The sequence below is a fragment of the Sylvia atricapilla genome, chromosome 10, assembly GCF_009819655.1.
Source record: "Sylvia atricapilla isolate bSylAtr1 chromosome 10, bSylAtr1.pri, whole genome shotgun sequence".
NCBI lineage: Eukaryota > Metazoa > Chordata > Aves > Passeriformes > Sylviidae > Sylvia > Sylvia atricapilla.
In genome coordinates this window covers 18363119-18390609 of record NC_089149.1, presented here as the reverse complement: position 1 = coordinate 18390609, position 27491 = coordinate 18363119, and the positions used below count along the sequence as shown (strand labels likewise).

Here is a 27491-nt window from a genome sequence, read left to right as displayed (position 1 = left end):
GAGGCCGGGGCTCCCAGGCACTGCCCCCGCCCTCCCGGAGCCGGGAGTGCGACCTCGCGGCGGCCGCAATGTCACCGCTGGGTGCTGGGACGTCAGGCAGACAGAACGATCGATGCTGGGCTGCTTTGGTCGATGCGGATTTACAAATGAACTTCTATCAGGAGACACATTACTGGTGTGAACAACCTCCGTTCTCAGCAATTCCTGACGAGGGAAACGGACCCATCAAAGGCACACAGGTGCGGCAGGCGACGAGAGGCATTTCAGCCCCAGGGTAGAAGGTGGTGTTATTCTAGGATAACATTGCTGCTCCAGAGGAAGGGCACATCCTCTGCTCCGCAGCCTCCTGCTGCAAGGGAATTGCCTTTTCCCAGGTGATCCCCGGTGCGGGTGAACACCACGGCACGAGGCACAGGAGAAGGGAGGTTGGCCTGGGCAGGGCATCGTGTCCAGAGCTGTCCTGGGGATGACAGACTGGCCGCCAGCACAGCCAGGGCTGTTGTGTAATGTGTCACACAGAGCCTGCTTGTGTGGAAGTGCTGCTTCACCTCTGAGCCAAGCTGGATTGCTCTCAGCTGTGGCACATGAGTAATTTGGGGCAAACTGCCCCAGTTTGCTGGGCCTAGAGTGTCTCCTTCTCCAGTCCTGGAGAAAAGTCCTCTCTGGAAGCAGGCACTTGGGTTGGGTTGTAACTCCTGATGGGTTTCTGCCCTCAATTTTGCCCTCACCCACTGCTGGACAGGAATGGGCAAGGAGCAAAATAAAGCGTATTTAGACAAAAGAGTCATGCAATCTTTTCAGACACAAACTCTCCCAGAAACAGGAGAATTATCTAATTCCATCATGTAAAGAAGGGATTGGGGAAAAAACAAAAATCAAGCACATTTGCTTTTTTTCCCACTATCTCACATGACACCATATAATCTGTCATTAGATAATCAAAGCAGTTTCATTAAATTCAAATCAAAAGTTAAACATTTGCAGTCCCTGAGAAGGGAATACAGACCAACCTATTTCCCACACCAGAGTGGAAGATACATTCACTAGACGTGAAGTGGGAGACTTTGTCCCAAAGCATCAAGTCTGGAGCTAGTTTGGCTCTCTCTCACCCTGCTCTGCCCTTTGCTAAAGATCTGCCACCTCCCTGCCTGCCTGCAAGCAGTGTCCCTACCCGCACAGCTCTTGTGCTGTGCCCTTCCCACTGCATCCTCTGATCATGTGAAAACCTGGTCAGTGCCAGGCCGTGTTTCGAGCTGGTCAATTAGAGCCTGTTGAGCCCTGTAGCTGTAGTCAAGCAAGATGCGGGGAGTGATGGCAACACATTACCACACTGAAGAGGTGCCAGAAGATGTTTCTGCTTGGACAAAGCCAGGTGGGAGTAATGGCAACAGAGGATGGAGCCTGGACGCAGAAAGCCAGTCATGAGCCAACACCACAGGGCAGGTTAGTCAGGCTGATGTATTTGTGGCTTTCCTGGCATTTATTAGAGCCTCCTCTGCAGTAGGGAGAAGAGACAGTACCAGGGGACAGCAAGGGACTGCCCCTTGCTCTCTGCCCAGACCTGCTCTCTCCACTTCATTTGACTTTACCTCTGAAAGCTGCTGCACCCTTGTGCCATCTGTCCCTCAGCAGCAGGAAGGGAGCAGGTTCCAGTTGGCTGGCTGCAGAAGAGCCAGGATATTGTGGGGAGGTGGCTGCACAGGAAAGAACAGAAACAAAATGGGAAATAGGTTGAAGACAGGATTTGGTAGATCCAGCAGGTCTTGGTTGAATTGTGATTGTAATTTTCTTGGCTCCAGGCATGATTTACATTGTGGGCTGTAAATGCTGCTCCCTGCCTTCCCCAAAGATAGGCTGGAAAAGGAGTACAGCTGTGACGACCTGCAGGAAGTGCAAAATGAGATGGGCCTTTACACAGCAGGGTGTGAAGACAGTGGGTGAGGCTGGGACTGAGAGAGAAGGGTGGATGAAGGCAGTGGTAACCTGCAGCAGGTGGAGGACTGAGATCAATTATCAGCCAAAATTATTCTCTGCAAAGGTCTCAGAAGGCCGATGACTTTGTTTAGGGGCCCTGTAGCTCTTTGGGTTTTATTGGAAGAGGCAGTGCAATTGAAGCACCAGTTTCATGAGATCAGCCTCCATCAGAGGAATCACAGCTTGGGGCTCTGCTGGCTGAGGTAGGACATCCACTCCTTGAGGGGAGGGCTCCCCACAGCCACCAGCTTTTTCAGAAAGGCACTGGGCCGTAGTCCAGGTACATCAGGGTGGGCCTCAGAATATTTCTGCAGTTTAGCCAGCAGGCGGGGGAGCCCCACGGTGGAGGCGTAGAACATGGGGCCACCCTTGTGCTTTGGCCACCCGTAGCCATTGAGGTAAATGACATCCAGGTGCTCTGGGCCTGATGCTATTCCCTCAGCCAGGATGGCAAACCCCTCGTTGATGAGGGAGAACAAACACCGCTCCAGGATCTCCTCCTGGTCTATGTAGCGGGTCTTGAAGCGATGGGTGTCTCTGTACTGGGACAGGAAGCTGTGGATCCATGGGTCTGGCGTGGCTGTCCTGCCCCCAGCCCTCTCGTACCGGTACCAGCCTTTGCCTGTTTTCTGGCCGAAGCGGCCCTGCTCACACAGCAGGTCTGGCAGAGGGCTGTAGCGCTGGCCGTGCCGCTGCAGGGCGGGGGTGCCTGCAGGCAGGGATGGCCCTGTCAGGCCCTGCCCCTTCCGAGACCTCCAGCCCACATCCAGGCCCGCCAGGTCAGACATACGGAAAGGGCCTATCTTAAACCCAAAATCTTCAAGAGCCTGATCTACTGCTTCTGGTCTGCTTCCTTCCTCTAAAAGGAAAACTGCTTGTTGAACGTACGGAAACATCATGCGATTCCCAACAAACCCAAAACAATTCCCTACCACCACTCCAACTTTTTTCAGGGCTTTGGCCAGCTGCATAGCAGTGGCGATGGCAGTGGGGGATGTGTGGCGGCCATAGATGATTTCCAGCAGCCTCATCACGTGGGCAGGGGAGAAGAAGTGGGTGCCAATGACCTGCTGTGGGCGGCTCGTGGCAGAAGCTATTTCGTCGATGTTCAAGGCGGATGTGTTCGTACACAGCAAGGCTCCCGGCTTGCAGATGTTTGACAGCTTGTGGAATATTTCCTTCTTTAGTGCCATGTTCTCAAACACAGCCTCGATGACTAGGTCTACATCACGCAACAGATCAAAGTCCACAGTGAACTGGAGACGTGCAGGGTTATGGAAATCCAGTTTCTGGGCACCCCCCTCCATTTTCATAGCCTCACGTTCCAAAAGGACCATCACAGCTTTTCTTCCCTTGTTCAGATACTCCAGATCCTGCTCCAGGGCTACCACAGGTATGTTGGCCTTAACCAGACAAGTCACAATGCCTTGGCCCATTGTTCCCAGCCCTAGGGATAAAAGCAAGATAGAATCAAATGCAATGAATAGCAAATTAATCTCTTGGCAGTAGCATTTCCTTTGTATCTCCAGTATAAAAAGTGGAGGCCTCTGGAAAACAAGTAGTGCACACATAGAAAACAGGTATTGAAGACTGGGGAAAAGGAGGATGAATTTGCTCTTTCAGTGAGCCTAAATGTTCGAAAAGAGGTAGCACAAAGGCAAGTTAGTACCCTCACAGGCTTAAAAAATGCCAGTGGGATTCACCCAGTGTGCACAGACTGTGTGATCCATGTCTTATCTCTGCAAAGTTTTATACCTGTGAAACCCAGGGTCGTTGAGGAGTGAGAACCTGGGGATCAAAGAGAGAAGCTCTGAGTTGCAGCTGCAACCCTGTTACCACCTTCTGCAGGCAGGTTCAAAGCAAAATTTCACCCTGAGGGTATCAGTGCCTCACTGTTCCTGTGAGATGGTCTGTTACGGGCATTGAGCACATAAAACCCCCCAGAGATTTTGACCAGCAAAGTTCAAAGAGTTGGTTTCTCCCTTGTCCTTCCAAGCTTCCTCTCTGTCTCTCTCATTTTCTCCCTCTGCACTTCATTGCGTGATCTTTGAAACAGAAATATTCCGCTGCTATTTTTGTAAAGTCTTGGATGCTGATCTGCCCTAAACTTTCTAATGTCTCATGTGTCTCTCAATGCTTGGTCAAACAGGATGGAACTAATGCAGTGTTCTTAATCTAGATTTCAACATCTTCTCTCTCCTTTTAAATCATGCTGCCACATCAGTAGCCTTCTGCCTGCTGCTCACTTTCTGTCAGGTATCTCTGCCCACCAGGAACTCTTCAAGTCCTCCAACACAGGCCATTCCTAACTTCTGAAGATTCTCAAAGTCAGTCTTCCTTGTTCAACCACACAGTCAAAGTTTTGCCCAGAATTCCTGCAACTGAGGATCCATTCACACAGTAATTTTTTCCTCCAAGATCTGTAAGTGTGCAGCCCCCAACTCATAACCCCAGGAATACCAGTATAGAGATTACTGCCTTGATCCCTTGTATCAGCTCTGTCCTCTGTGACATTAAATGGAGCTGCACTTTCCTGTGACACACAACCCACACCACTGATCCTGCTCTCCCACGGTGGAGGCTTTTCCAACTAAATTAATACAAACTAGTGAGAGAAGGTCAACACAATTTTACCAGCTTTGAAAGTGAAAAGCCTCTGAATGGCATGATTATTAATATCCTAAATAAAGCAGCAACCAGAAAAAGTATAGGCTTGTTATAATTCTGTAAAAATGATTTTTTTAATCTCAGGTTTACAAATGAAAGTCAGCTAAACAAATAAACAGAAACAAGGGGATTAAAAATTTTGTCTAAATCAGCTTTGTAAAGAAGAGCTGAAATGATGTCATCATTTAAACAAGTTCCAGCAACCAAGGTCAGACAAGGTAGGATGTTTTTCCTGCCTGCTACACACTCTTGCTTTAATTCTGCTCACCTTCAGCTTGTATGCACACAAGACACTTCAAACATTCCCTGCCTAGCCACGAGAAGATAGTTTTTACTGGCATCACTTGCTGGCAGCCTGCTTACAAACCATCATTACACTCCCAAGTAAGTGCTGAAGTTCCTTTCTAGGAAATTAGATTTGCTACTTCATAATCATGTTCTGCTGAAAACTAATTTGAAAATAAATCTAGAATAACATGAATCAGCTCTTAGTAATTCAGTGTCTATGGTTTGCTGACTGAAAAACCTGAACATGAGTAGCACCTCCCACTGTGCTCACTCTCCAGAGCCTTTGATGCCAGAGCAGGTACAATTAGGGACAGGTTTTCCCTGGCTTTGGCAAGCCACACAAGGTGCTTTCTTCCTGCAGTGCAGGAGGGTAACTCACCCCCCAAACCCAGCCCCGTCTGTCAGGCTCTCTTTAGACATCAAGCTAAAGTGTTTGCAGTTCCACATGGCTCCCTCTTGAAGTCTGTTCCTTCCCACTGTGGAGGCCTGGGGTTTCTTTCCAAGTTCTCCACACATCCTGGGTCTTATGCATGCCTGATCTCCCAGCTTCAGTCTCCTGACTGATATCTTAGTGGTTCTCTTGCCAAATGAACACACTGCCTGTTCCTAAATCAAAATCTCTTCTGTGAGCAGATGTTCCCCAAGCTGCTTTCCCAGGGAAGCTCTGCAGTGGTGGCAGGTGACTCCTCTGGTTGCTTTCATCATGAGTACTCCGTGTAGGTTTTAGCCTTCCCATGAGACACAGGCACACATGCTTGTAGTACTACACTTTCTAGGCCACAGGAACAGGCTTATGGATAAGATATGAGCTTGCCAAGCTTGTTTCTGACCTAGAAAAGCTGTCTCTCAACTTCCTACAGAACTTTGCAATGGCCTGTATGAAATGATGTTTAATGAAGCTGGCAGAGAGAGTAATGAAAGCCCCAAGGGGTTTGTTACATTAGAGTTTGCACAGCATGATTCCCCTGGAAATATTTTCTAAAATTGGGCTATAAAACTAAGGAGAGCTTTGGCTATCTAGCAGCAAAAGAGGCATTTCTGAGGACTCCTCTTTTGCAATTCAGAAAGCCAAGTGATCTTGGGAAGAATATGTTATAGCAGAAAAAAATGGCAGGGGATCATTAAGCCTTACATGTGTAGAAGGCTGTGGAAGAAAGAGGAAGGGAGATGTCTCATGCTCAGCTCAGATCACACAGACAGAAACATGGTGAGGAAATGCTCCAGAATTTCTGCTGTATGTTCCATTTTCTTACTCAATAGTGTTCTCCCTTCCCCCAAGCCAGGAAAACCCCTATATTCTCATCTTCCATGTCAGGGACTGTTTTCATGTCCAAGGCACATCTTTTCAAAAAAGACTGAAATTTGCTTCAGGAGCAAGAAGAGTGCCCAGCCATTCTGCTCCTGGTCTTTTATTGTGAAATGAAGCTTTGACACATAATTGAAACGGCACTTGTACATACGTAATTTCAGGCCAAATATGGGTATGAAAAATCCATTTGCTGGGCAAGCTGAGTGAATAATGATGGTTAATTATTGATCTGTCACGCGAGGTACTTAGGATACAAAAAATCATACAAAATTAATTGTAGGACTTTAAAATGCATTTCAAAACAAAAAAAAACCTTGAAATATGTACAAGGCAGATCATGTACAGTCACACACTACAGAAATACTGATCGGTGGAAAACACTCTGAATTATAATGAATATTTGGACATTAAAATGCCTGGCAATTGAAATAATCCATTATAGATTGGTAAAAATATGCAAGGACTCTTCCAGTTTTCCTGATAAAAACAACAACAAGCAATTGGCAGTGATGGGCTGCTGCAGGCTGGGGCTGCTGCTTTCTCTGTTTCAGGGTGTTAGTTTCAAGCAGAAATAATGTGTTGCTCCCAGCAAACAGGGAGCTGTGGGGAGATGCAGTTGCAAGGGACAGAGAGAAAAGAACCTTGTTCCTGGGTCTGGAGGAACCAGAGAAAGTGAAAAGAGGTGGGAGCCAAGAGTTCAGAAAACAACAAATGCAAAGGAAACAAAAAGTCAACATGAAAAAGTCAACAATATCTTCTCAGTTGCTTCTCACCGTTCAGCAATAAGAGATGGAAGCAGCAGCATAATTCAAAATGAGTTTAGTGTGTGAAACAGCACAGCACTGTCTGTGGGAAAGTGGGGTCTGCATGATTTCTGAAGAGCCTAAATTGAGGCAGCATCTTTCTCTAACTGCCCTTCTCTCTGCAGCAAAAATAGCAAGACCCTGGGTCACCTAGGTAGACTCGATACTTGCATGGATGAGCAGCACTATTTTAAAAGGTGTCAGTCCCTCAGAAACCATCCCTAGGATTTTGATTTCTGTTGCTGCTGGGATGTATTTCAGATCAAAAACATGAATTGTACGGGCTGGAGAATGACTTTTTGTTATGGTAGCCTGAAAGAAAAAATGCAATTGTGTTTGCACATTCTCTGCCTGTCTGTAATGGACTTCCAATTTCACTTATATCAAAAGGCAAAATAGGAGGGAAACCTTCCAGAGGAAGGAAAAAAAAGCACAATAAGATGCAGAAAGAAGTGATAGAAAGCAGTGACACCCTGATGTGGGATTCAGGGTTAAAAGAAGATGATCTAGAACCTCCAAGATATGTCACATGAAATGAAGTATGACATGAACAAGAGCATAAACAAAGCAAGCTCTACTGGTGGGATCCAGGGGCTGTGTAATAGGAGCAGTGATTCAGCAAGGGCTGGAGTCTGGTGGCCCTGAGTGCACTGATGGGCTTTAATGTCCCTGACCAGCCACACCTGGAGCCTTTATCCACCTGCACTGCCCATTGCCTGTGATCTCCATTTAAGCTCAGACCTGGGCTTGTCTCCCCTTCTTAAGCTTCCTTGGAGGAGTTTTGGTGGCTTACTGTGGCTATGGCCACTGTTGATCCAGACCTCAGCCTGCAGACTGGCTTCCCACCTTTACCTTGGACCTGCATCATCCTGGGAACTTTACTTGATCATCTGTACTTCCAGTGGGTCCTGGCCATGATCTCTGTGCCTGCCCTGCCTGCCTTGCTTAGCTACTGTAAATATTGATGCAGCAGTAGGTTGTGCTGCCATCCAGAGGAAGAGATGGGTGGGCAGGATCTTTGGGAATGGGGCAGTGTCATGTCCTGTATCTGGGGAGGAAAGGTATACAGTAGGGGCTGGCTGCTGGAAAGCAGCTCCCCAGAAAAGGGTCTGGGAGTGCTGGCAGACACCAGGTTGACTCTGAGCAGCAATATGACCTTGTGGCAGAGAAGATCAATGGTATATGGAGCTATTTCAGGACAGGTCTTTCTAGAAGCTTGAGGGAGGTGATCCCACCTCTCTACATGGCACTGGTGAAACCATAGCTGGAGTGCTGGGTCTATTTTTGGGCTCTTCAGAGTGATATGGGGTGATTGGAGTGAACTCAGTGAAAGGGAGGTAATTAAGGGACTGGAGTATGCCTCTTGAGGAAGGGCTGAGTGAGCTGTGACTTCAGCACAGAGAAGGCTTGGAGGATCTCACCCATGTATATATAAACACTTGAGAGAAAGGTGCCTGGTAAAGGAGATGGAGCCAGACTCAAATGGCCCCTGGTGATAAAACCAGAGGTCAGAGCACAAGGTGAAACATGGGAGTTGCATCTGAACAAAAGTAAACAATTCTTTTTAGTGTGGGGCTGACTGAGTACTGGCACAGGTTGCCCAGAGAAGTTGTGGAGTCTTCATCCTTGGAGATGTTCAAGAGCTGTCTGGGTGTGGTCCTGAGCAAGTGGCTCTTGCTGACCCCATGTGAATAGAGATGTTGGACAAGGTGACATTCAGAGGTGTCTTCTTGCCTCAAGGATTCTGTGGTTCTGCCCCTGTTATTGCCACTAGCTGCCCATCCCTGGGCCCAGCTGTGCCCTGCCAGTAGATAATCAACTGGATGTGTTGAACATGGCTAATCTCAAGGTTGCCATACTAAGCAGGAATGAGGAAGAAACATCTTGGTACCTGGTCTTCATGTAATTACTCCTGGAATTGTGTTCCCACTTCAGCTATGCACATTTTTTTGAAGTGTTGAAAAATTTGGGAGAGTTCAGGGTAAATCAAATTATCAGAGTGTGACAGGTTGTGCTTTGCAGCAGAAGTATCAAAGCACTTAGTTTATTTGTTCTGCAGAAGGAGGAGTTCACTTGAGCATTGTTTAATCAGCTATAAAATCACTGAAATCTGGGGGTGAGGTTGGGACAATTTCAGACCATAATTCAGAAATCTGTCCAGAGGTGAGTGGCAAGTACTCAATCCAATGGAAGAGACATGTAGCCCAGCCAATTCTGCTTGGAAATAAAGTACAGATTATGTTTCTACTAGAAACTTTCAAATAGACGTTGCATTTGTCCTCAGAATTCCCTCTAGCTCAGTTACAGCCCCAAAATAGGCAGCTCAGCTCTAACAGCCCTTCTGGCTAAGCTGTCACTGTGATTAGGCCTTTGCAAGTCTTTTGTTCTGGCTTGGTTTAGCAGCACAGAGCAGAGAATGTCCCTCCTGGTCACCTGGTCATTCCCCCAGACCCCAACACGAGCCCTCCTGTCAAAGCACACACTGCAGGACTGACCTGTCTGGGACTGACAAAAGTGCATGTCCACACTTCGGTGCTCTTCAAGTCATAGAATAGATCTGGGAATAATTAATGTCTCTTTACCTGAATGCTTTAACAGCCACAGATCCTTCTCACAGGGCTTGTGGACTGATGTTTAAAAACATTTAAACATTTCTATTAAAAATATGGCATGGCAGCTAATGAAGAGAACTTCCAAAAAAATCTCTGTGGCCTAAAATGAGTTGTCAGACAGCTCAAGAGCCCAGAGAAGGACCCAGAAAAAAAGCAGTGTTGATCTGGTGAGATTTCCTTGAAACAGAATGGATGTTTTCCAAGTGCTCCATTACTTGTCTAACCATTTTTGAGTGCTACTATCAACAGCTAGAGCTGAAAGATATTTTTTTTTTAATCTCAGCAGTGCATTGAAGGTTTTATTTAAATTGCTCTTATAAAAAATTAATGAAGGCATTATCTTGCTGGGCTACAAAATGGCAGGAGTGGATCCCAGTGAGATGAAATCTTCTTAAAATACAGCTGTCAAAACATTTTTGTATTAATATATCCCTGAGTGACTCTGTGCACATGCACTTGCAGTTCAGAACTAGACCAGGAGGAGGAGAATTTCCTACAGACCTGCTCCTAGCACGAAGTGTTAAACCAGCGTTTTAAAGGGAGCAGACTGCTTATGGTCCACACACGAAGCTGCCTCTGAAGTGAGAGAAAGCTATTCCTCCAAAGGAAGAGGAGACATCAGGTTCTAATCTAGTGGCATGTGAGTCGCCATCTGAATCTGGAGCTTCCCAATGCAGCGACAGCTTCACCAGCGGGTGTGGTGGGTGTGAGTGCCTGCTGGCCACTCCCGGCCCAGCTGTGGGCTGTGCTCCGTCCCCGTCCCGGCGGTTCCCCGTGCTTACCTATGACGGCTGCCCTGCGCACGGGCTGCGGGGCAGCGCTGCTCCAGGAGGCTCCGCGGGGAGTTGCCCACCTGTGCACGGCTCTCTCCGCGAAGAAGGCGTACTGCAGCGCCTGCGCCTGCCCCGAGGTCAGCAGCACCTGGAACAGCTCCCGCTCCCGCCGCACCCCCTCGGCAAAAGGCTTCTCGGTGGCGGCTCGCACGGCCTGGAAGCAGAGCTCCGGAGCCAGGAACCCCCGCGCCTGCTTCTTCACCTTCACCAGAGCTTCACGCAGAAACGCTTCCATGTTGGGCAGTTTGGGGACTGGCTTAAGGCTGAGCCTGCGGGGTCCCAGGGGCTGACCTAGGGGGAGAGAAACGCAGTTACAAGAACAAAGCATCCACATTTTTTCAGATGTAGTCTTTCCAGACTTTCAGACTTGCCTTTTCTACAGGCTGGGAAGGCAGTCTGCCTCTTCCTCTCTAGCTCCCACTGTGTTAGGTCTTGCATGGCACAGTGAGCTGGGTCTAGAACTAAAGCTTTTGACATTTCTCCTTATTTCTGCTTGCTCCGACGATTATGATTTTTCAAGTCCCTTCTCAGACTTCAAAAAAAGTAAGGCTTTATTTTCAAAGAAGTAATTCTCTCCTTCCTTGTCTCAACTTCAGAGTGCCCTGATTTTCCAGCTCTCTTCCTCTACAGTCCCAGCTGCCACATTCATATGGATCTTTCTATAGGCTTCAGTAATGAAGCTTTCCTCCAGTATTGTTTAGTATTCAGGACCCAGATGACACTAGCCAGAGGCATACCAGCCACAGTCCTGACCCAGACATTGACAAGAGAGTGAAAAACACACCCTGACTTCTTCCCTGACTGAAGGAGCCCCCTCAGGTCACTTTGGGACTAACCAAAAGGAGATCTCACTCCGTATGAGTTGGGCAGCAAATTAATAACAAGCAAGAGTTCATGTTTGTGTCAGCAAGGGATGAATCAAGCAGCCACACAAATATGTGAAGTTCATTACAGACAGAGGTTGCTATGGTGACACCTAGAAAGGATTTTAATTGAGAGAACTTAGCTACATTTCAGATGCCAAAATTCTCTGTCTTCTTCATAAGTGCAGACCTGGCCATACTCTGGTGTTCCTCTGCTCTTAACAGCAGCTTGCCCAGTAAAGACCAGGGAGGAAGAAGATCAGCAATTTGGGTTGTATCCCTTTGATACTGCAACATTCTCACAAAGACCCTGCTGTCATCACAGCCATATCCAGATCATTACCTGTAGCATGGCACTGCATGGATTGCTAGTGCTGTTCCCAGAGGCAGCCAGGACAGCCACCAAAGTCAGGCGGTGGGCTGAGAACCTTATGCTGAAGCTCTCTGGGGACAGAGCCTCATTGCTCTGGCCTCTTAGATGAGCTCTGTCATGGGGCACACTTCCTTCCAAGGCAGCATATTGCATTTGGCTCCCGTTTCTCCTCCCGTTGTCTGAGCTGGGGAAGTGCCAATGCCCCAGCAGCAGACTCAGGAAATCCTGCAGGGGATGCTGAAGAGCAGGAATAAAGGCAGCACTGCAGGCATAGTTGGCTGAGGAACATGTCCTAACTCTAGCTCTTCCTTCAAGACTGAGCAATGCTTAGGAGAAACAGAAATACAAGTTTCTCGGATGAGCTGTTATACTGATTTCTTGTAATAAAGGTCTTCAGAGATCAGGTTTTTTAATTAAGCCTCTTAGTGAGCACAAAAAGATGAACACTCACTGGGCAAGTAGCTTCCCTCATAATCAGAGTTTGTAAAAATGTTTTCAAATTGACAGAGGATATAATTTGTATCAGCCAGTATTGCAGGATTTAGCCAGGATAATGTTCCTTTATTTTGGAATATTTTTTTCCTCTAAGTTTTTAACCCAGATATGCTCTTTATCTGCAGCTCGTTATTCAGGACTTAAATAGTGGGTAATATTCCATCACAAGAGGAAAGCTCAGGCTTGTCCCAGAAAGCTGCTCTGAGGGCTGGAGGATTGGGCAGATCAAGGAACTTCGTATGACATCCAATGGAAGGGGTTGGTAAAAAAGGAATAGCATTGAGAGCCTTAAAGCTTGGTCTTTAGACAGCAAATGGTACTGTAAGCACAAATACTGATGGGGGCAGGAGACAGTTCCTCAGACTAAAAAAAATAACTCAGGGTCCTGTAATAAAACTCCTATTTTAGCTGCAAACTAAAGCGGTTTTCTACACCACCTCTGTACAGTATCATAGTGTCTGCAAAGCTAATAAGAGTACAGGACATGTTTATGATCAGGAAAGAATGATCAGAATCCAAATCTGGGAAAAAGAGATCAGTGTGGGGCACCCGCAGCTTGATTTCTGAAAGCAAAGCAGCAGGAAGATGATGAACAGTGTCAGACATGAGTGCTGCAGGAAAAGAAAGCATCATCCACACACAGGAGCTAACACAGCCTCCTGCTTTGTTTACCAGGTTTGTAGTCCAGGTGGCACAAAGGGCAGGTCAAGTCTATGAAACTTCAATCAGCAAATGCACCACATATCCATGCAGTATCACATATTATGTTATTTAAAGAAAGAAATATCATCTCAGGGTTGTAAACCCTTGGGATACAATGGAATGGCCCGTGCAAGAGACAGGGCCAGCCTAATGTTCTTCCTCATGCAGGAACTGCTTGTAAATTTTTGAGGAATAAAGCTGAGCTTGGCTCCTGCCCCTCAGGCTGCCAGAGACAAGTCCAGGCCACGTCAGACCTTTCACAAACTCCGTTTGTGTCCAAGAGACACTTGGCTAGGCCCCTGCCTAAGGAAGGTGTCAGCCAGGACCTTGAGCCCTGGGGACTGGGGAGAGATTAAAATGTCTTCATATTGTGCATCTTGGCAGAGATGACTCATGGAAAGACCTTGTAGCTCTGAAGGAAAGCCTTTCCTCCAGCCTTCATTTCAAGGCTGCAATTACCCACCAGCAGCATCTGTTCCGCCCCTGGCTTTGATGAGCCTCAGGAGGAACAACTGCTTCCTCTGCAGCAAAAGCTTGCAGGCAGAAACTCATCATCTTTCCACACAGATTAATACCTGGGGGACTCGAGCTATTCCAAATCACTCTGGTTTTTCTTGGCTCTTTGGTGCAAGGCCTTGGTACTGCTCTGAGGTCAGTCAGCAGATGGGGTCAGAAAAACAAGAGGTGTATATGGAGAGCAGTCTGCTGCATGGAGGCCAAGAGCCAATTTCTCCTCCAGCTGAGGAAGACCAGAGCAGGCCAACAAGAAGTGGGCAGGATGAGCTGCAAGCTGCTGCCTGCCACCAGCAGTTCCAGCCATTTGTCAATTTTGTGATGCCATCAGCTGGGAAAAGCCTGAAATGCAGCTTTGGATTACTGCAGTGATCATAAAGCACATTTAATGAAAGGACGTTGTCCTTGTCCCCAAGGATTTAGTTCCTGTCTATTACCTTTAAAAAATGCCTCCAGAAGTGAAGATGTTTGCTTTAGCCTGGAGAAGCCAGTTTGCCTACAGAAGTCAGAGAATTATTATCAATTCCTATCTGCAATATATAAGCATTGTCTTTCAATGAAAAATCTAACTCTGAATCAGTAATTGCCTCTGTGTGTTCCTACACCCCCTTACAGTTTCAGAGCATCTTTTGAAGGTGTTCTTCATTAGGAACAATCCATAAAAATGTATGAATGAGAATGCTCTCCCAACGTGCCATAAAAGTAGCTCTGTCAGCTGTGTATCACAACAGTAATCAAGGACCCCTGATATAGTAAGGCAGTCATTTGAGACTGATCTCTTGCCATGGGATACTGCAGCTCCGTTCTGAGAAAGCTTTAGAAGAAAATTATTTCTGAATTGATTCTCTGAGAGCTGTCTTGCAGTACAGCCTTCTCAGGAATAGAAATTTCAGTGGTGGCAAAACTAGTTATTTAGCCAGACTGCTCTGTAAGAAGTCTGCAGTTGTAGCCTCATGTTTAAAAAAAAATCTCATCAGAAACAAAATGCAGCATGCCACATAAAACCACTGGGATTTTGTGGTGGTATTTTTTTGGTACATTCACTTTGGCTTTATTAAAATTATCTGAAAAATATTCACTGAATACTACATTGAGTATTGATATTCACTGAGAACTACATGTGAACAAACTCCAGAACAGCTATATAAGACTCTCATCTCTTCTGCAGCATTGTTAGTGCTTAATGCAGAAAAATGAAAATGCTGCCTTGCCTTTGTGTGACAGGAAAATTATTAATTTTAGGCAAAGGCCAAAGCAAGGAATGGCTCAAAAGAAACACACAGGCCCTTGAGTACACCAGTCTTTCAAATTTTTAGATAACCTGAGGGTAAATGGTGCATCAAAACTTGTCATGGTCTTCTGCAGGGTCTAATGAGAAATTTTTCAAGCAGGAAAGAAATAGATTAGCTGGCTCACCAGTGTTTTAACTGTAAAAACATGTACTGTAAATGCCAGTAAAGCTGTTGGAAAGAATCTGAAAGCATTTTTAAAGTCCTGTGGGAGTTGATATATAGTGTGATGTGAAACACCATCAATGATATTACTCATTTTTGCTGGGATAACTCAAACCAGCAGTAAACAGATTGAAAATCTAATGATGAGTAAGACTGGGACAAGCTACCTGCTGGACATTCAGCCAGGATCCTTGTATGCTTATGCAACTCAACAAAACAAAACCAACACAAAACCACCCCACATAACAACAAAAAACACCAACAACCAAAACCAACCAACCAACAAACAAAAAAAACCACCCCAAACCCACAAAACCCTGAAAAATGGTAGCTACAATTTCCAAGGAAAATGAAGTTTGGCAATTTCCAAAGAAGATGAAGTTAAAGAACAGGACTTTGCCAGCGTTGGTTGTGGATATAAGCTCCAGAAAGTAATTTATCCTGAGGAACAGTGTAGTCAACACCTCCTTCCTGAGGGTCTATTCTAAGGCCAAGCTGGCTTTCACAACTGTCAAGTTGCTGCACAGTGTCTGTCATGGAAGAAACAAGCATGCAAATATCTAAACTTCACCTGATTGCACATGGCATTTGTTGAAATCCAGAATGTTTTCTGGTTTGCCAGTTCCAGCAATGTATCCATTACTCATTTCATGACACACTGCTGCTGCTGCCATCAGTACTGGCATAGATCTTGTGCAAAGCATCATTCAGAGCCCAGAGGGTACATCACAGGGAGCACTGTTTGTTGGGTTAATTTGCCTAGAAAAGTGGTAATATTTCATTGCTCTCTCATCAGATGGAGAAACAGAATTCTTACTCAAAACAGACAAATTCAGCGAAGCAAAGTACTTTTGTTTTTCTTTAAAACAGCAGTGAAGTACATCACCCATCTCATGCTAAAGAATTAAATTTAGACTGATGACATACAGGAAAGAGAAAAGAAGACTGCTTATGTCATTGATGCTGCACTAGAAAATGAAGGACAGGCATCTGCTATAGAAAACCCACCCAAAGAATACCTTGACAGCTGTTTGGTACATCTCAATGTGTGGGAAGTATACAAGACCCTGATATTTAAGAACAGTCCATTCTTTGAAGTACCTTAAAATACGGTACACTGTCATCTAGGACAAAGTTTAGGCTGCCTCAGCTTCTAGCATGGAGGAGGGGCCTTGTCTGTAGTGAAGAGAACAGGAGGAGCAAAATCTACACCCAGCTTGGAACAGCATGCGTGTAAAGGCCATGTGATCAAAGCAGAAAGGGTTTTTTGGTTTTCTGCATTCATCTCATTGTGACACAGCCCCAGATGAAATCCAGTGGTCAGCTTCCAATGGTACAAGGAGGACAGTAGTGGAAAAATGCCCTGTTTTCTCTCAAGGCAATGCTCCTCTTGCTGCACAAGGAATGTTCCTCTTCCTAAGTTAACTGCAGTGAATTTGATTCTGATATTTTTAAGACAGGGAAAAAAATCTCTCCCTATCCCTCCCATCTGCATGCACCATTTTTTTTTACATGGCACTCGAAGGATTAGGGACAGAGTCATTTACAGACCATGGATCATTAAATTGAGTAGAGGATGTGTCAGCCCCTCTACTACAGGGAGAAAGTTATTTTTGCTCAGCCATTATGGATGGTGCAACCAGAGTGCATGCAGTGTCAGCTGGGATCCAGGACTATACAGGGATAGAGCACTTATTCCCTAAAACCTGCAGAGTGCAGCATCCCAGAGGAGCATGTGAGTTTGGATATACAATTAAAAAGCAGGAGGACTTAATATGTATCTGTTCTCTGAATCTCACTTGAATTTCTGCAGCTTTCCAACATTTGGGTTTTTTCACTTCAGACAACAGGAAGCAAATTCTGCAATTAATTCTATCTTACATGAATGCCAAAACTCAAGAATGGAGCATATCTATTGGAATAAACTGGTGGGCTTTGTTCTGCCTCTTTTCAGCCCTGAAACATCACCAATTATTTCTTGGCACTGCTATAATTTGTTCCTCACCAATCACTTTGTTTGCCAAACGGATTGCTGCCTCAATGGTGTTTTCTTCCACAATTTCATCAACCAAGCCCAGCTTCAGTGCTTCAGTTGCTGGAATGTGTTTTCCTGCCATAAAAAGAGAAATAAGGTGACTGCAGTGGAGCCTGATGGGCAATTTTGTTCTTTTCCATCTAAGCAAATAACTTGTGCAGCTGATAATTAGCCCCTCATGGGCCGCAGCAAGTAGAATTACAACCCAAGCAGCTACACAGGTAAAAGATTCCTGGTTTTTAGACCAAGCTGGTATGACTCAACGCCATGTTCTTCTATACAGACACAGCACTTACCTGTAGTGATCATATCCAGAGCAGCTGGTACTCCAATCAGTCTGGGGAGCCGCTGAGTGCCTTCAGCACCTGGAAGTAACCCTATGGTGACCTCTGGCAAACCCATCCGAGCCTAAAATGAAGTAAAATTAAATGAAAGTCTGATTAGAAAGAGTGGTAATTGCAAACTGAGCAAAGCAAAAGAAGGCCAAGCAGATGTGAGTCACATTGCTCCTCTAGGAAGCCTCAGAATTTCTACATAGAAACTTCACTCTTGCTTATTGCTACATAAAATATTTAATAAAACCCCCCGCTTGACAATTTCAAGAATATCTATGTAAATATGCAAGGAAAACATGACCTTTCAGAGGATTTGTGTGCTCGTACAGCAGTGGGGGAGAGCTGTAGGGCCAGCAGCATTCCTTAGATTGACACATGTCAATAATGCTTTCAAGTAGTTGTTAGCGGCTGCTGGAGGGCACACTGACTTAACTTTCATCTCCCGACTGTAATTCTTGCCAGTTTAGTAAAGAATTGGAAGGAATCTTAACACCATCTTGTTTCACTATCTGCAATCTGCAAGGACACCTTCCACTACACCAGATTGCTCAGAGCCCCATCTAACCTGATTCTGAACACCACTGAACTCTTCCTTCAAATGTCTCTTGGTGCATTTGACATCTGGTAGAGTCATGGCAGATAAGCCAGGGGCAACAGGAAGTGTGTGGAGGTCTTCCCTTGAAAAATATATCTAGATTTTGTTGCCTTTAAACAATAGTTTGCATATTTTCTATTGAGCTTTTAAGAGATTTTGAGTTACTTTAAGACCACTACTTACAGTTCCAGTAGTCATGGCATTTTATGATGTGGTTTACTGGGCATGATGGTAATTGGTCAAAGGTTTGACTTAGTGATCTTAGAGGTCTTTTCCAACCTTAATGATTCTGTGATTCCATGGCACTCACCTTAGGTGGCACAGAGCATGATGTGGAGTATCTCTTTATGCTGTTACACAACCCACACTACCACAGAGAGAGTGACTCACTGCAGAAGTGAGGTGATGTCCCTGTCAGTGAGGAGTCTGCACAGGGAGACAGGTACTGCTCAAGGTGGTTCAGCATTCCTGAACCTCGAAGGAGGGGATTGAAGGAAAATACCCAGATAATTCCTGAGGACTCTTCAAGCTGTCTTTTGGTTGAAGAGCTCCTTAGGGACCCAGAGCTCATGAGGAATCTAACCATAAATACTTCATGCTAGCTGAGTTTCAACTACCTATAGAAACTAGGCCATGAGCAGAAAAGTGCAAAATTCACAGGGCGGGGGAAAAAAAATAAATAAGAGAAAGTCACGCTGCATGAGTCAGTAAGATACAGCTGTCTGCATCAGAATATAGATAATGAGACCTAGGGCAAATTAACATTTGCTTACTGAAGTTTCTAAGCAGCCATCTTATGCTACTAGTTACTTTATATTTAGAAATTACTTGAAATTAGTTTGTAAGATTTAGGAAAGACGTCAAGAGTGGTGGTGTATAGGTGAAGAATGTCGGAGCACACAGACTTGTATCCTATAGCTGTAAAGCCACTCTCCTCCGGGCAGAGGGTGACAGGAAAGGCACCCTGTCCCTGCGCTCGTGCCATCTGTACCCGGCTCCCGAAGCGTTCCGCAGCCCCTCTGGCCGGCAGGGTGTGTTACCTTGACGTGTGCGACGCGGTAGTGACAGCCCAGCGCCACCTCCAGGCCTCCTCCCAAAGCGACGCCTTCGATGGCCGCCACCACCGGCTTCTCGCTGCTTTCGATGAGAGACACGATGGGGCCCAGGGCAACTCCGCGTCTCTTCGGAGAGGAAAATCCTCGGATGTCAGCTCCTGAGGGAGCACCAAAAGATTAGGAGGAATTAGTTATGCGGGGCGGTGACAGGAGCAATCCTTCCCTCTGTGCTGCTGGACACAACTGCTCACAGATACCCAGGTCCTTGCAGAGCATCCTGCTGGCAGGAGAGTGGTTAACAGGAATCAACCCCTTTTGGGACCACTTTCAAAGAACCCCGGATCCTTGATTCTGTTCACAAGGCTCCAAGGAAGGCTGAGTACAAAAATACAGAGTAACTGTAAGGATCCTGCAGTCACTGCAGAAATTTGCAAACATTCTTGGTGTAATATTGAGCCTGGAATAGTTAAGGGCAAGTTATTACTAACAAGCAATGTAGAATTGAACAGAAATTCCCTAGCTTTTCAGGCTTTTTCAACTGGAGATCTGTTATTCACCACTGCCCCATCCCAGGTACATTCCATACACTAGACCAATGGTCCAGGAATTTTACATCAACAAAGCTACGATGTTATGGAGTTGAGCAGCTGTCCCTCATTTCAGTATGAACAGATGATCTTCCTTTTGGCCTGTTTCAAGACCCACCTTGTCATGTGACCCATGTCAATTGCGACACAGCAAAATAGACCCTGTCTTGTGGTCATTTCCAGCCAAATTAGGACTTTTGTCAGCAGTGTTACAAGGCAGAGAAGCTTCAGATAAAATAGGTGGAGAGTGTTTCATCTTTTACTCAGCCTGTGTTTGATGTCTTACCTGCACTGAATTTCCCATTTTCACCACAAATCATAACAGCTTTCACTGAGGGATCTGCATCTGCTTTCTTCAGCCCATCCTCTAAGGCCTGGAGAACTGCCAGACTGAAATAAAATGGAGATTCAGTGAGTAGCCATCAGCTGCATCCCTCTTCCAAGAGGTCAGTGTTCTGAACACTGAGCAGCCCAGTGAAAATGAGCACCATGTCCAACAGGCTGTCCCCCATGCCTGGCTGCTGCCACACCCGTTCCAGGTGAATCTTGTCCTTAGTCTCCCTATGACTCCAAGGACAAGCACCCAAACCCAACAGGCTGACTGCCAACCTGTCAGTCACTGCCTGGAGACTCATCTTCAGGCTATGACACTGCTGTTTCCACAACAAGCAGCGCAGGGAAATGTTCTTTTGAAGATGTCTTTATGAATTAAACATTCAGATTTTCAAGAAAACAGTTTAGCATAATTTAGAAGTAATTAATGCTAAACCACTGACAACCTAAGAACTTTTTGAAAGGAGCTCTAGGGATAAAAATGTTATCTTTCAAACACCTGACACAGGCTCTGTTGATGTTAATATTTCTTTCACCTTGTGAAGATCTACACATAGGTCCTGACTTAAAGTGATGATCCTGTCAAAGGGAATTTGGGCATGAAACACTACACAGAGCATGTCTTGACTCATCTGAACAGGTAGCTCTGCAGACACCAGCAGTAAATGTGGCCAGCAAAGAATTAATGAAGAATTTCAGAATGGATCTGTAGAAGTATAAATAGTGCTTTTTCAAATCAGATATTTAAAAAGTCTAACCCAAATGTATGTCCACTTTGCATTTGCCTCTTTAAAGCTAATTAATGTGTTTGTATGGATGGACTTGGAGAATCTAGACTGTTTTAGAAGGTAGTAAAAATAGTGATCGTAGGTAAAAATAGAGGCATTAAGACTTTATTAATAGAAATATTAATACAAATTTTATGTATATATAATTTAGATACTAAAATTTACTGATTATACACAAATACTAATATAGTTGGTGAGAGACTATCCTGTGTGCATGTGTAGAGACACCTCTGATACAGAAATTCTGACCCACAAGCAGTTGGAGGCTGGAGGAATATCCAAGAAGTATCATCCACACCTACCCAATCCTTTATAAAACCAGCTTTCCTTCCTTGACCTTCTCTAAACCTTGAGCCCAGCTCCACATGTAAGCTTAGTGCTGAGGAAAAGGAGCAGAGCTCTGCTGATGCCCAGTGGAGAGAAGCAGTGTTAATTACACAGAACTAAGAAAAAGGCCCGAGGCATACTCAGCTTGTGCATGTTGTTCTATGTATTAGAGGGCATTCCATCTAAAATGGAAGCTTGTCATAAAGTAGATGAGAAACACGTCATTGTACTCTTGTGTACAGACATTTTTACAGAGCAATACTTGCAGAATTCACATGGGAATCCATAGCCTGTGAAGGGAAAACCTGTGAGCCCAAGGAGCTCCCTGCAAGCCAGCTGTGTGAAAGAATCCCAGCCAACCTCTGCATATTCCTCCTTAAAAATCAAAAATTTAAAGACAAACCACTGGCGAAGTCTAACAATCAGGGCTCTTGGCTGAGGAGGGCTGTCTAGGAGGGTCTCCAGGACCATCTACTGATTGTATAAGGTCGTGCTACACAGAAGGGTCAGTGGGAGCCCATGGCCTCACAACTGGAGACTGGGAGAAGTGTTGTTTTTGGAGAGAGAACAGCCAGTTATGTACCAATTACCCAATCCAGACATCAAAGACAACTCTGAAGTCTGATGTTAGTGCTGGTTCTGAAGCCTGAAACCTAAAATGAGAATAATGTGGCCATGTCAAAGTAAAACAGTGAGGTGAGTTAGTAAAGGTCCCTCCACTGCATGTAGGTCCACATAGCAGAATATGAAAACCTTTCCAAAGTTTATACACTAAATGTGTTTTAATATGTTAAAAAAGTATGTTTTATCTCCCTCCCCCTCATATCTGTATTTATCACATCTGCTGCTATTTGAGGAGCACCCACAGGCTGCACCCAATGTCTCCTGCTCTTTGAGTTCTCTTTGTGCAGCAGTGAAGAGCCAGGCCACAGCAATACCAAAATCACCCAGGGGCTGTGAGATTGCAGGGAAAGCCATTAGAAAATGTCATTGCAGTCTACAAACCCTGGTGCAAAGAGGCAGAAAAAATATGTTCCATGATCCAAACAAATGGGAAGTTACTAATTTTCAACTATTGTATAGACAGAATGGCACAATTCTGTCAGGAACAGACAAGAAGCAATCAGTATTTTTGTGTCTGTTCCAGGCATGAGACCAGCAGATGCAAAACACCCATCTAGAAGGGGTGTCTGCAGCAAGTGGAAAGGTTCAGGGTTCTGTGGAAGAAATCAGTTAAAAGCCCTCAGCACTTACAACAACATACTACTACCAAAATAAAGACTAGTCATCAGAGCTGCCAAAAAATCACAATTTGATCCCTGCCTTGCCTTTATTAACCCAACAGGACTGTTTATGGCAGTGAATAATTCAATAATTCAATAATTCTGTTTCCCTATAACGTTTTCCCAATGGGAATTTTTGTGGGATGAAAAGGAAGAAAAGTCAGACTTGTTGCAGTTTCTTGTTTTCCTAAGATGGAGTGATGAATTTGTCTTGGATATGTCACAGTCCAACACACAGACTGTACTGCTTTGTCACTCACATGTTATAACAGGAGCTAAAAGATGTAATTTTCAATTAAAACATCATAGTAATATATATGATAGTAGAATTATGAAAAGACTCAGGAGAATCCCAGCTTCAAACTACTAGAGCATTGAAGAAACAAAAAGTCACTGCAATTTTCAAAAGTATTTCATCACTGTGACATTGTCATTCATTTAGCAGCAACAGTACAAAATTTCCTTCATGTTTCCAAGGTCACATCCCATGCCATCCAGTCATTTCCACCATGGGTACTATTTTGACTGCAAGAAAACTGATTTTACCAAGGTGATTCAGTGTTCCAGGTTTCAGGAACTTGAAACAGGTGCTGTTAAAGAGTAGGCGCACACAAGAGCAAGAGAATATTCTTGGAGGTTACCATACCAGGTTGTTTTTATTTTATGAAGCTCATTGTAGTGACTGTGATGTGCTGGATTGGTAACAGAGTATCACTATTTACTTTAATTATTTCACATTTTAGCTGGAGTCTGTGCATGTGAATTTCTTTCATTTAAAAAAAAGAAAGTAATACAAGGGAATCCTGAAAATTTACTTAGTCACATTTAAAGAAATGAGATTTGAATCCAACAGTGGAAAATGTTTTTTATGGACAACATGCAGGTCTGGTCCTTTCCCTTTGTATTTTTCTCAGCTTCTAACACACTTTAAAACCTGAAAATCCCAAACCTAAACAACAACAATCCAGGCTCTCCATTGTCACAGGCTTCTTTCTTTTGGATAGCTTCCCGCAGTGTTTTTCTTTGAACTAACTGCTCGGTATTACATAATCCCCTACTTGAAATTGAGGACTTGTGTGCTGGAGTTTCCTGCTCTGCTCTCCCTTGCTTCAGTGTCACATCCAGCTGTGTAGTAGCTACTGTCACCCATTGTTGTGTGACAAGTTGTTAATACGGCTTGAACAGTCCTGCACATAAATTAGGGTCATAGCCAGAATGGCATCTTTTGGATGGAATTTTAGAATAGTTGGTTTAGGGTGCAAATGCTTATTCATCCCAGAATTTTCTCTGTGCATCTTGTCCGGATAAGGTGCTGACCCATGGGTAATCACATTCTCCCCTCATTACTACATGTCTGAAACTGCAGTTTCTCTCATCTCCTCTACATTTTCTGATCTTTATGATGATCATGGTCAGAAGGACAATCCTGGCAGGCAGGAAGAGCTTTTCCCAATCAAACCTGTTAAGCTGCCACACTTCATAGAATCCCACACATAAGCTCCCCTACTGCATGACTTCCCCTATCCTCTCTGGAGCTCTTCTGTCCTTGTCAGCTCAAATGTTGAAATACTCCTTATAGTCCTTCTAATTCCCAGTGCCAGCAGCCTGCCTCTGTTGAGGAGGGGCAGTCAGTGCTTCCTTTTGCAAGTCTTGTCTTTCTGTTCCCCAGAACTCCCAGTTCTTTGCATATCTAAATCCCTTCTCTCTATGCCATGGTCTCGTAAATGCAGATCTCTGAGTACTAAACTTCTGCAAACCAGGGAAAAAACCCTCCAAACAAATGAAATTTGGCACATGCCGCCTCTGCTGGTGGAGAGAGCGATTAGCTTAAAAGGGAGTCTGTGTGGGAACCAAATTTGGTGCCAGGCTCTCAGGTCAGCAGACATTTCTCAGGAAAGCACTGCCCTGCAGGTAGAGTAGAGGATGGTGTATGACAGAAGAAAGCAAATTTCTGCCCATCGGTGGCTTCTAAAGTGCTAATGGTCAATGTGATGGCCCAGGAGGGGGGAAATGGATGATGGAGAGAGGTAAGGGAGGCTGGAGCACAGCAGCAAGAACTCACCGGTCTTAAAAAGCATTTGTACCTGCTGTGAAATGAAATTTTCAGGATTGCAGGACATGGCTCCTGTCAGTAACTTTCACTGCCTGCTATCAGCTGTGCAGTCAAACATTTCCAATAACACTAACAAAGCTGCTCCCTGTGGTCCAGAAGAGAAATGTGCAGAAGCAGGAGGAGCACTCAGGGATCAGAGTGTGCTCTCCCTCTCCCAGCTGCAGTCAGATCTCAGTTAACACCTACCCAATGGCAAGGGTGTGAGAATTATGGATCTCTTTTAAAACACGTATTACCCTGGCATGCCACCAAAGATCACAGACATGTCTCAAGTTGTAGTTTAATGGATCTGAAGTCTGCCAGGGTCTTCCCTATGGGGCTGAGGGATAGGACCCCAACCACACTATCTGTCACCCCTGGCTAATCAGAGTTGTACCTTGCTGTGAGAGCACTGAAGGACCAGGAAGAAAGAGCAGTAAAGGCAGAGATCTGTCCTGAAGAAACTGTGCTGTTGCTGTTCAAAGGCAGAGGTGGCTTTGGGTTTTCTCCAGGACTTCTCAAAAGAGGGGAGTTAAGATTCTTTATGCACATATCTATTACTGTTGATGGCTGGACTCAGTGATTTAAAAGTCTTTTCAACCTCAGCAATTCTGTGATTCTTTAGGTCTGTATTTTGTATTTTTCATGCTAAGGATTGAAAGTTTATTGTGAGCACAGCCTGGAAGTTTTCTTAGACTATTCTTGGGCACAGGAGGTCCAGAGGATGTCTTACATGATACTGTTCTGGGAGTCCTACATGTCTGGTTGGTCTAAACTCATCAAGTCACTCCAGGTTTCTCATGGTAATTACCTGAGCTTATGAAAATGTATTTTCTGCACTTCTAAACAAGTTGCAACAGAAAAGTGAGCAATGCCAGCTACAATGTAGCTTTGCTACAGAAGAGCATCAGGTTTCATCTCATTTTCATGCTCTTCTTTGTTCCTATGAGCTGCTTTTAAACAAACTTTCTCACTTATAAGTCAAGCACAGCCGCAGTGGGTTGGTTTTTTGTTTTTTGGGTTTTTTTTGGTTTTTTTTTTTTGCTTGTGAATACAGACTGAGTAGGCACCGTGGTCACTATTACTGAACAACTACAGCTTTCTTAGAAAGGGTTTATGTGCTACTCAGAACTAAAGTAACTAAACCCCACAGCAAATGTAAAATCAAAGGCACTAAGTCCTTTTCAAGACGCATGAAAAACTAAAATTTCAGAGGCTCCTACAGGTTGGTGGTTGACTGTTTTTCACTGGCTCGTGTTTGAGATTGCACGGGACCCTTCTTGACCAAGATCAGTATTTAGAGGTCAATTCCTTAATAATTTTTAAAGACCAAATTAACTACTTTCTGATAGCCCTGCCTGGGTTTAAGCCTGGTGCCAGCTCTGCTTGCTGAACCATGTCTGATATCCACAGAGCCCTTTGCCCTCACCCCTGTGCACACTTGGATAGCGCCAGGCAAGGGATTCGCCAGGCAAGCACTGAGCAGTGCGTGGGGCAAGCAATCAAAGCAGGAAAGCCGAGGATTGTCCTGTACCAAACAGCGCTGAAGGCGCTCCAGGCCAAGCTGACGCTCCTGTGCTATGCGTTGCTGAAGCAGCGTCTTTATGTTTAGACTGGAAGGTGATGAGAAACAGGCAAAGGTTTTAAACATCCTCCAGGGGAGATGACAGAAAGCACGGTTTGCTGAGCCTGGCACCTCACCTGTGAAACCCCCCAACTAGAAATTATAAGAAAGAGCAGAAGTTATGGCAAAGTTCAGCATGCTGATTGCAAAGCGGGATCCCCTGACGGAGCAGCCCGGGCCTCTGCGAGTATCGAGCGGTGTACAAGTCCCGGCTGAGGCCCTCTGGGGCCGCTCCCTCCCCGGGACTGGGCGGAGCCTCCCACGGGCACGGAGAGAGGGAATGAGGGGGAAAGGAAGGAAACGGGAGAGCTGCCCACCCGCTCCCAAGGCAGCCCCCAGCTCCGGCCCGGCGTTCCCCGCGGGAACCGAGACTGCCGGCGGTACCTGAGCGCATTGACCGGCGGGTTGCAGAGCCGGATGACGGCCACGGCGGAGCCCCTGGCGTACCGCTCCATGCCGAGCCCGACTCACGCTGTGTCCCGTGTCCCCGTGTCCCCGGGCCAGCCCCCGCCCCGCCCGCGGCCCGCCCTCACCGCCCGGCCACGGCGGGGCCAGCCCCGGCCCGCGAGAGGGCTGCCTCGGCTGGGGCTGCAAAACGCGGAACACGGACATTTTCTTAGGAAAGGACGCTCATTATTGTTTGATCTTTGTAACTTTCAAGCCTGATCAACTAGAAAGGAGATTCCACCCGTGAAGCCGCAGCTCACAAGCTCTAAGGGATGTCCAGGTGTCAGAAAGAGAAATTCCTTTTGGATAGAATTGCCTTGTTAAGGTCTAGGGCTCCACGTGTTTCAATAATCTCAGTCCTAGCGGGAAGGTTGACAGCACTGGGGAAGAAGGATGAGTGATGCCCACCGAGAGTGGGCACACAGAATGCAGAACTTAGAGGCCACAGAACATTTGGCAGAACCTCCAAAATAAAGGAAGAAACTAATAAAGCCAAGCCAGCAATTGTGCTGAAATCTCCCAATGTACCTTTTACTGGGTAAAAGATAATTCTGGTAGGGGCAGATCATGACCAATGACTCACAGATCACTGACCCAAGAAACCACTGACCCAAAAGAAGAGGAAAAACTGGGCTAATTAGCATGAGAAATGAGAGAATCATTAATCAATACAAGATGGACTATAATTAATAAGAGAATGCTGTAACTTGCTCTCAATGAACCTCAATACCTTCATTTGGTAAAATATATAAATAGTGAAAAGTTTTGATAGTTGTGGCGGCTTTTTGGATTTGCTGCCCCAGCCTCCTTTCTGTGCAGAAGCGTAAATAAATCAAATACCTTGACTCAGTGTTGGACTGGCATCTTGTATGCTGGGTGAAAGAACCTATTCTGGAACAACACTGGGGTTTAATGTGTGCTCCCAATCAAGCTTTGGCTCCCTTGGGCATCACTTCACAGCAGCCCCTCAGCCCACTGCAGTAGTGCCACTGTAAAAAGAGCTGAGAGATGTGGGAAAAGAGAATTTCTGGTGTTATAACATGTATCCGTTGCTCTAAAATGTTATTTAAGGGACAGAGAAGATTCTTATCTATAAATTATTGT

At 45.4% G+C, this 27491-nt stretch overlaps 1 protein-coding gene across 1 annotated transcript; it reads right to left on the bottom strand.

Moving 5' to 3' along the window:
- Positions 1–875: 875 nt before the first annotated feature.
- Positions 876–26397, bottom strand: EHHADH (enoyl-CoA hydratase and 3-hydroxyacyl CoA dehydrogenase). Its single transcript, XM_066326175.1, has 7 exons — positions 26325–26397; positions 19780–19883; positions 18892–19064; positions 17218–17329; positions 16892–16996; positions 10436–10777; positions 876–3421 (listed from the first exon to the last, which is right to left on the bottom strand). The coding sequence occupies exons 1-7, from the start codon at positions 26393–26395 to the stop codon at positions 2151–2153; spliced, it is 2178 nt and encodes a 725-aa protein (XP_066182272.1). The 5' UTR covers positions 26396–26397; the 3' UTR covers positions 876–2150.
- Positions 26398–27491: the final 1094 nt, after the last annotated feature.

What these genes read in the sequence shown, in the direction of transcription:
- EHHADH (XM_066326175.1), bottom strand. Translation starts at nt 26,395, where the DNA reads ATGGAGCGGTACGCCAGGGGCTCCGCCGTGGCCGTCATCCGGCTCTGC. An exon ending in AAATGGGAAATTCAGTGCAG is followed by an intron (nt 19,065 to 19,779) that starts GTAAGACATCAA and finishes GTGCTCCCTCAG; the next exon opens with GAGCTGACATCCGAGGATTT. An exon ending in TTTGGCAAACAAAGTGATTG is followed by an intron (nt 10,778 to 16,891) that starts GTGAGGAACAAA and finishes CTCTCCCCCTAG; the next exon opens with GTCAGCCCCTGGGACCCCGC.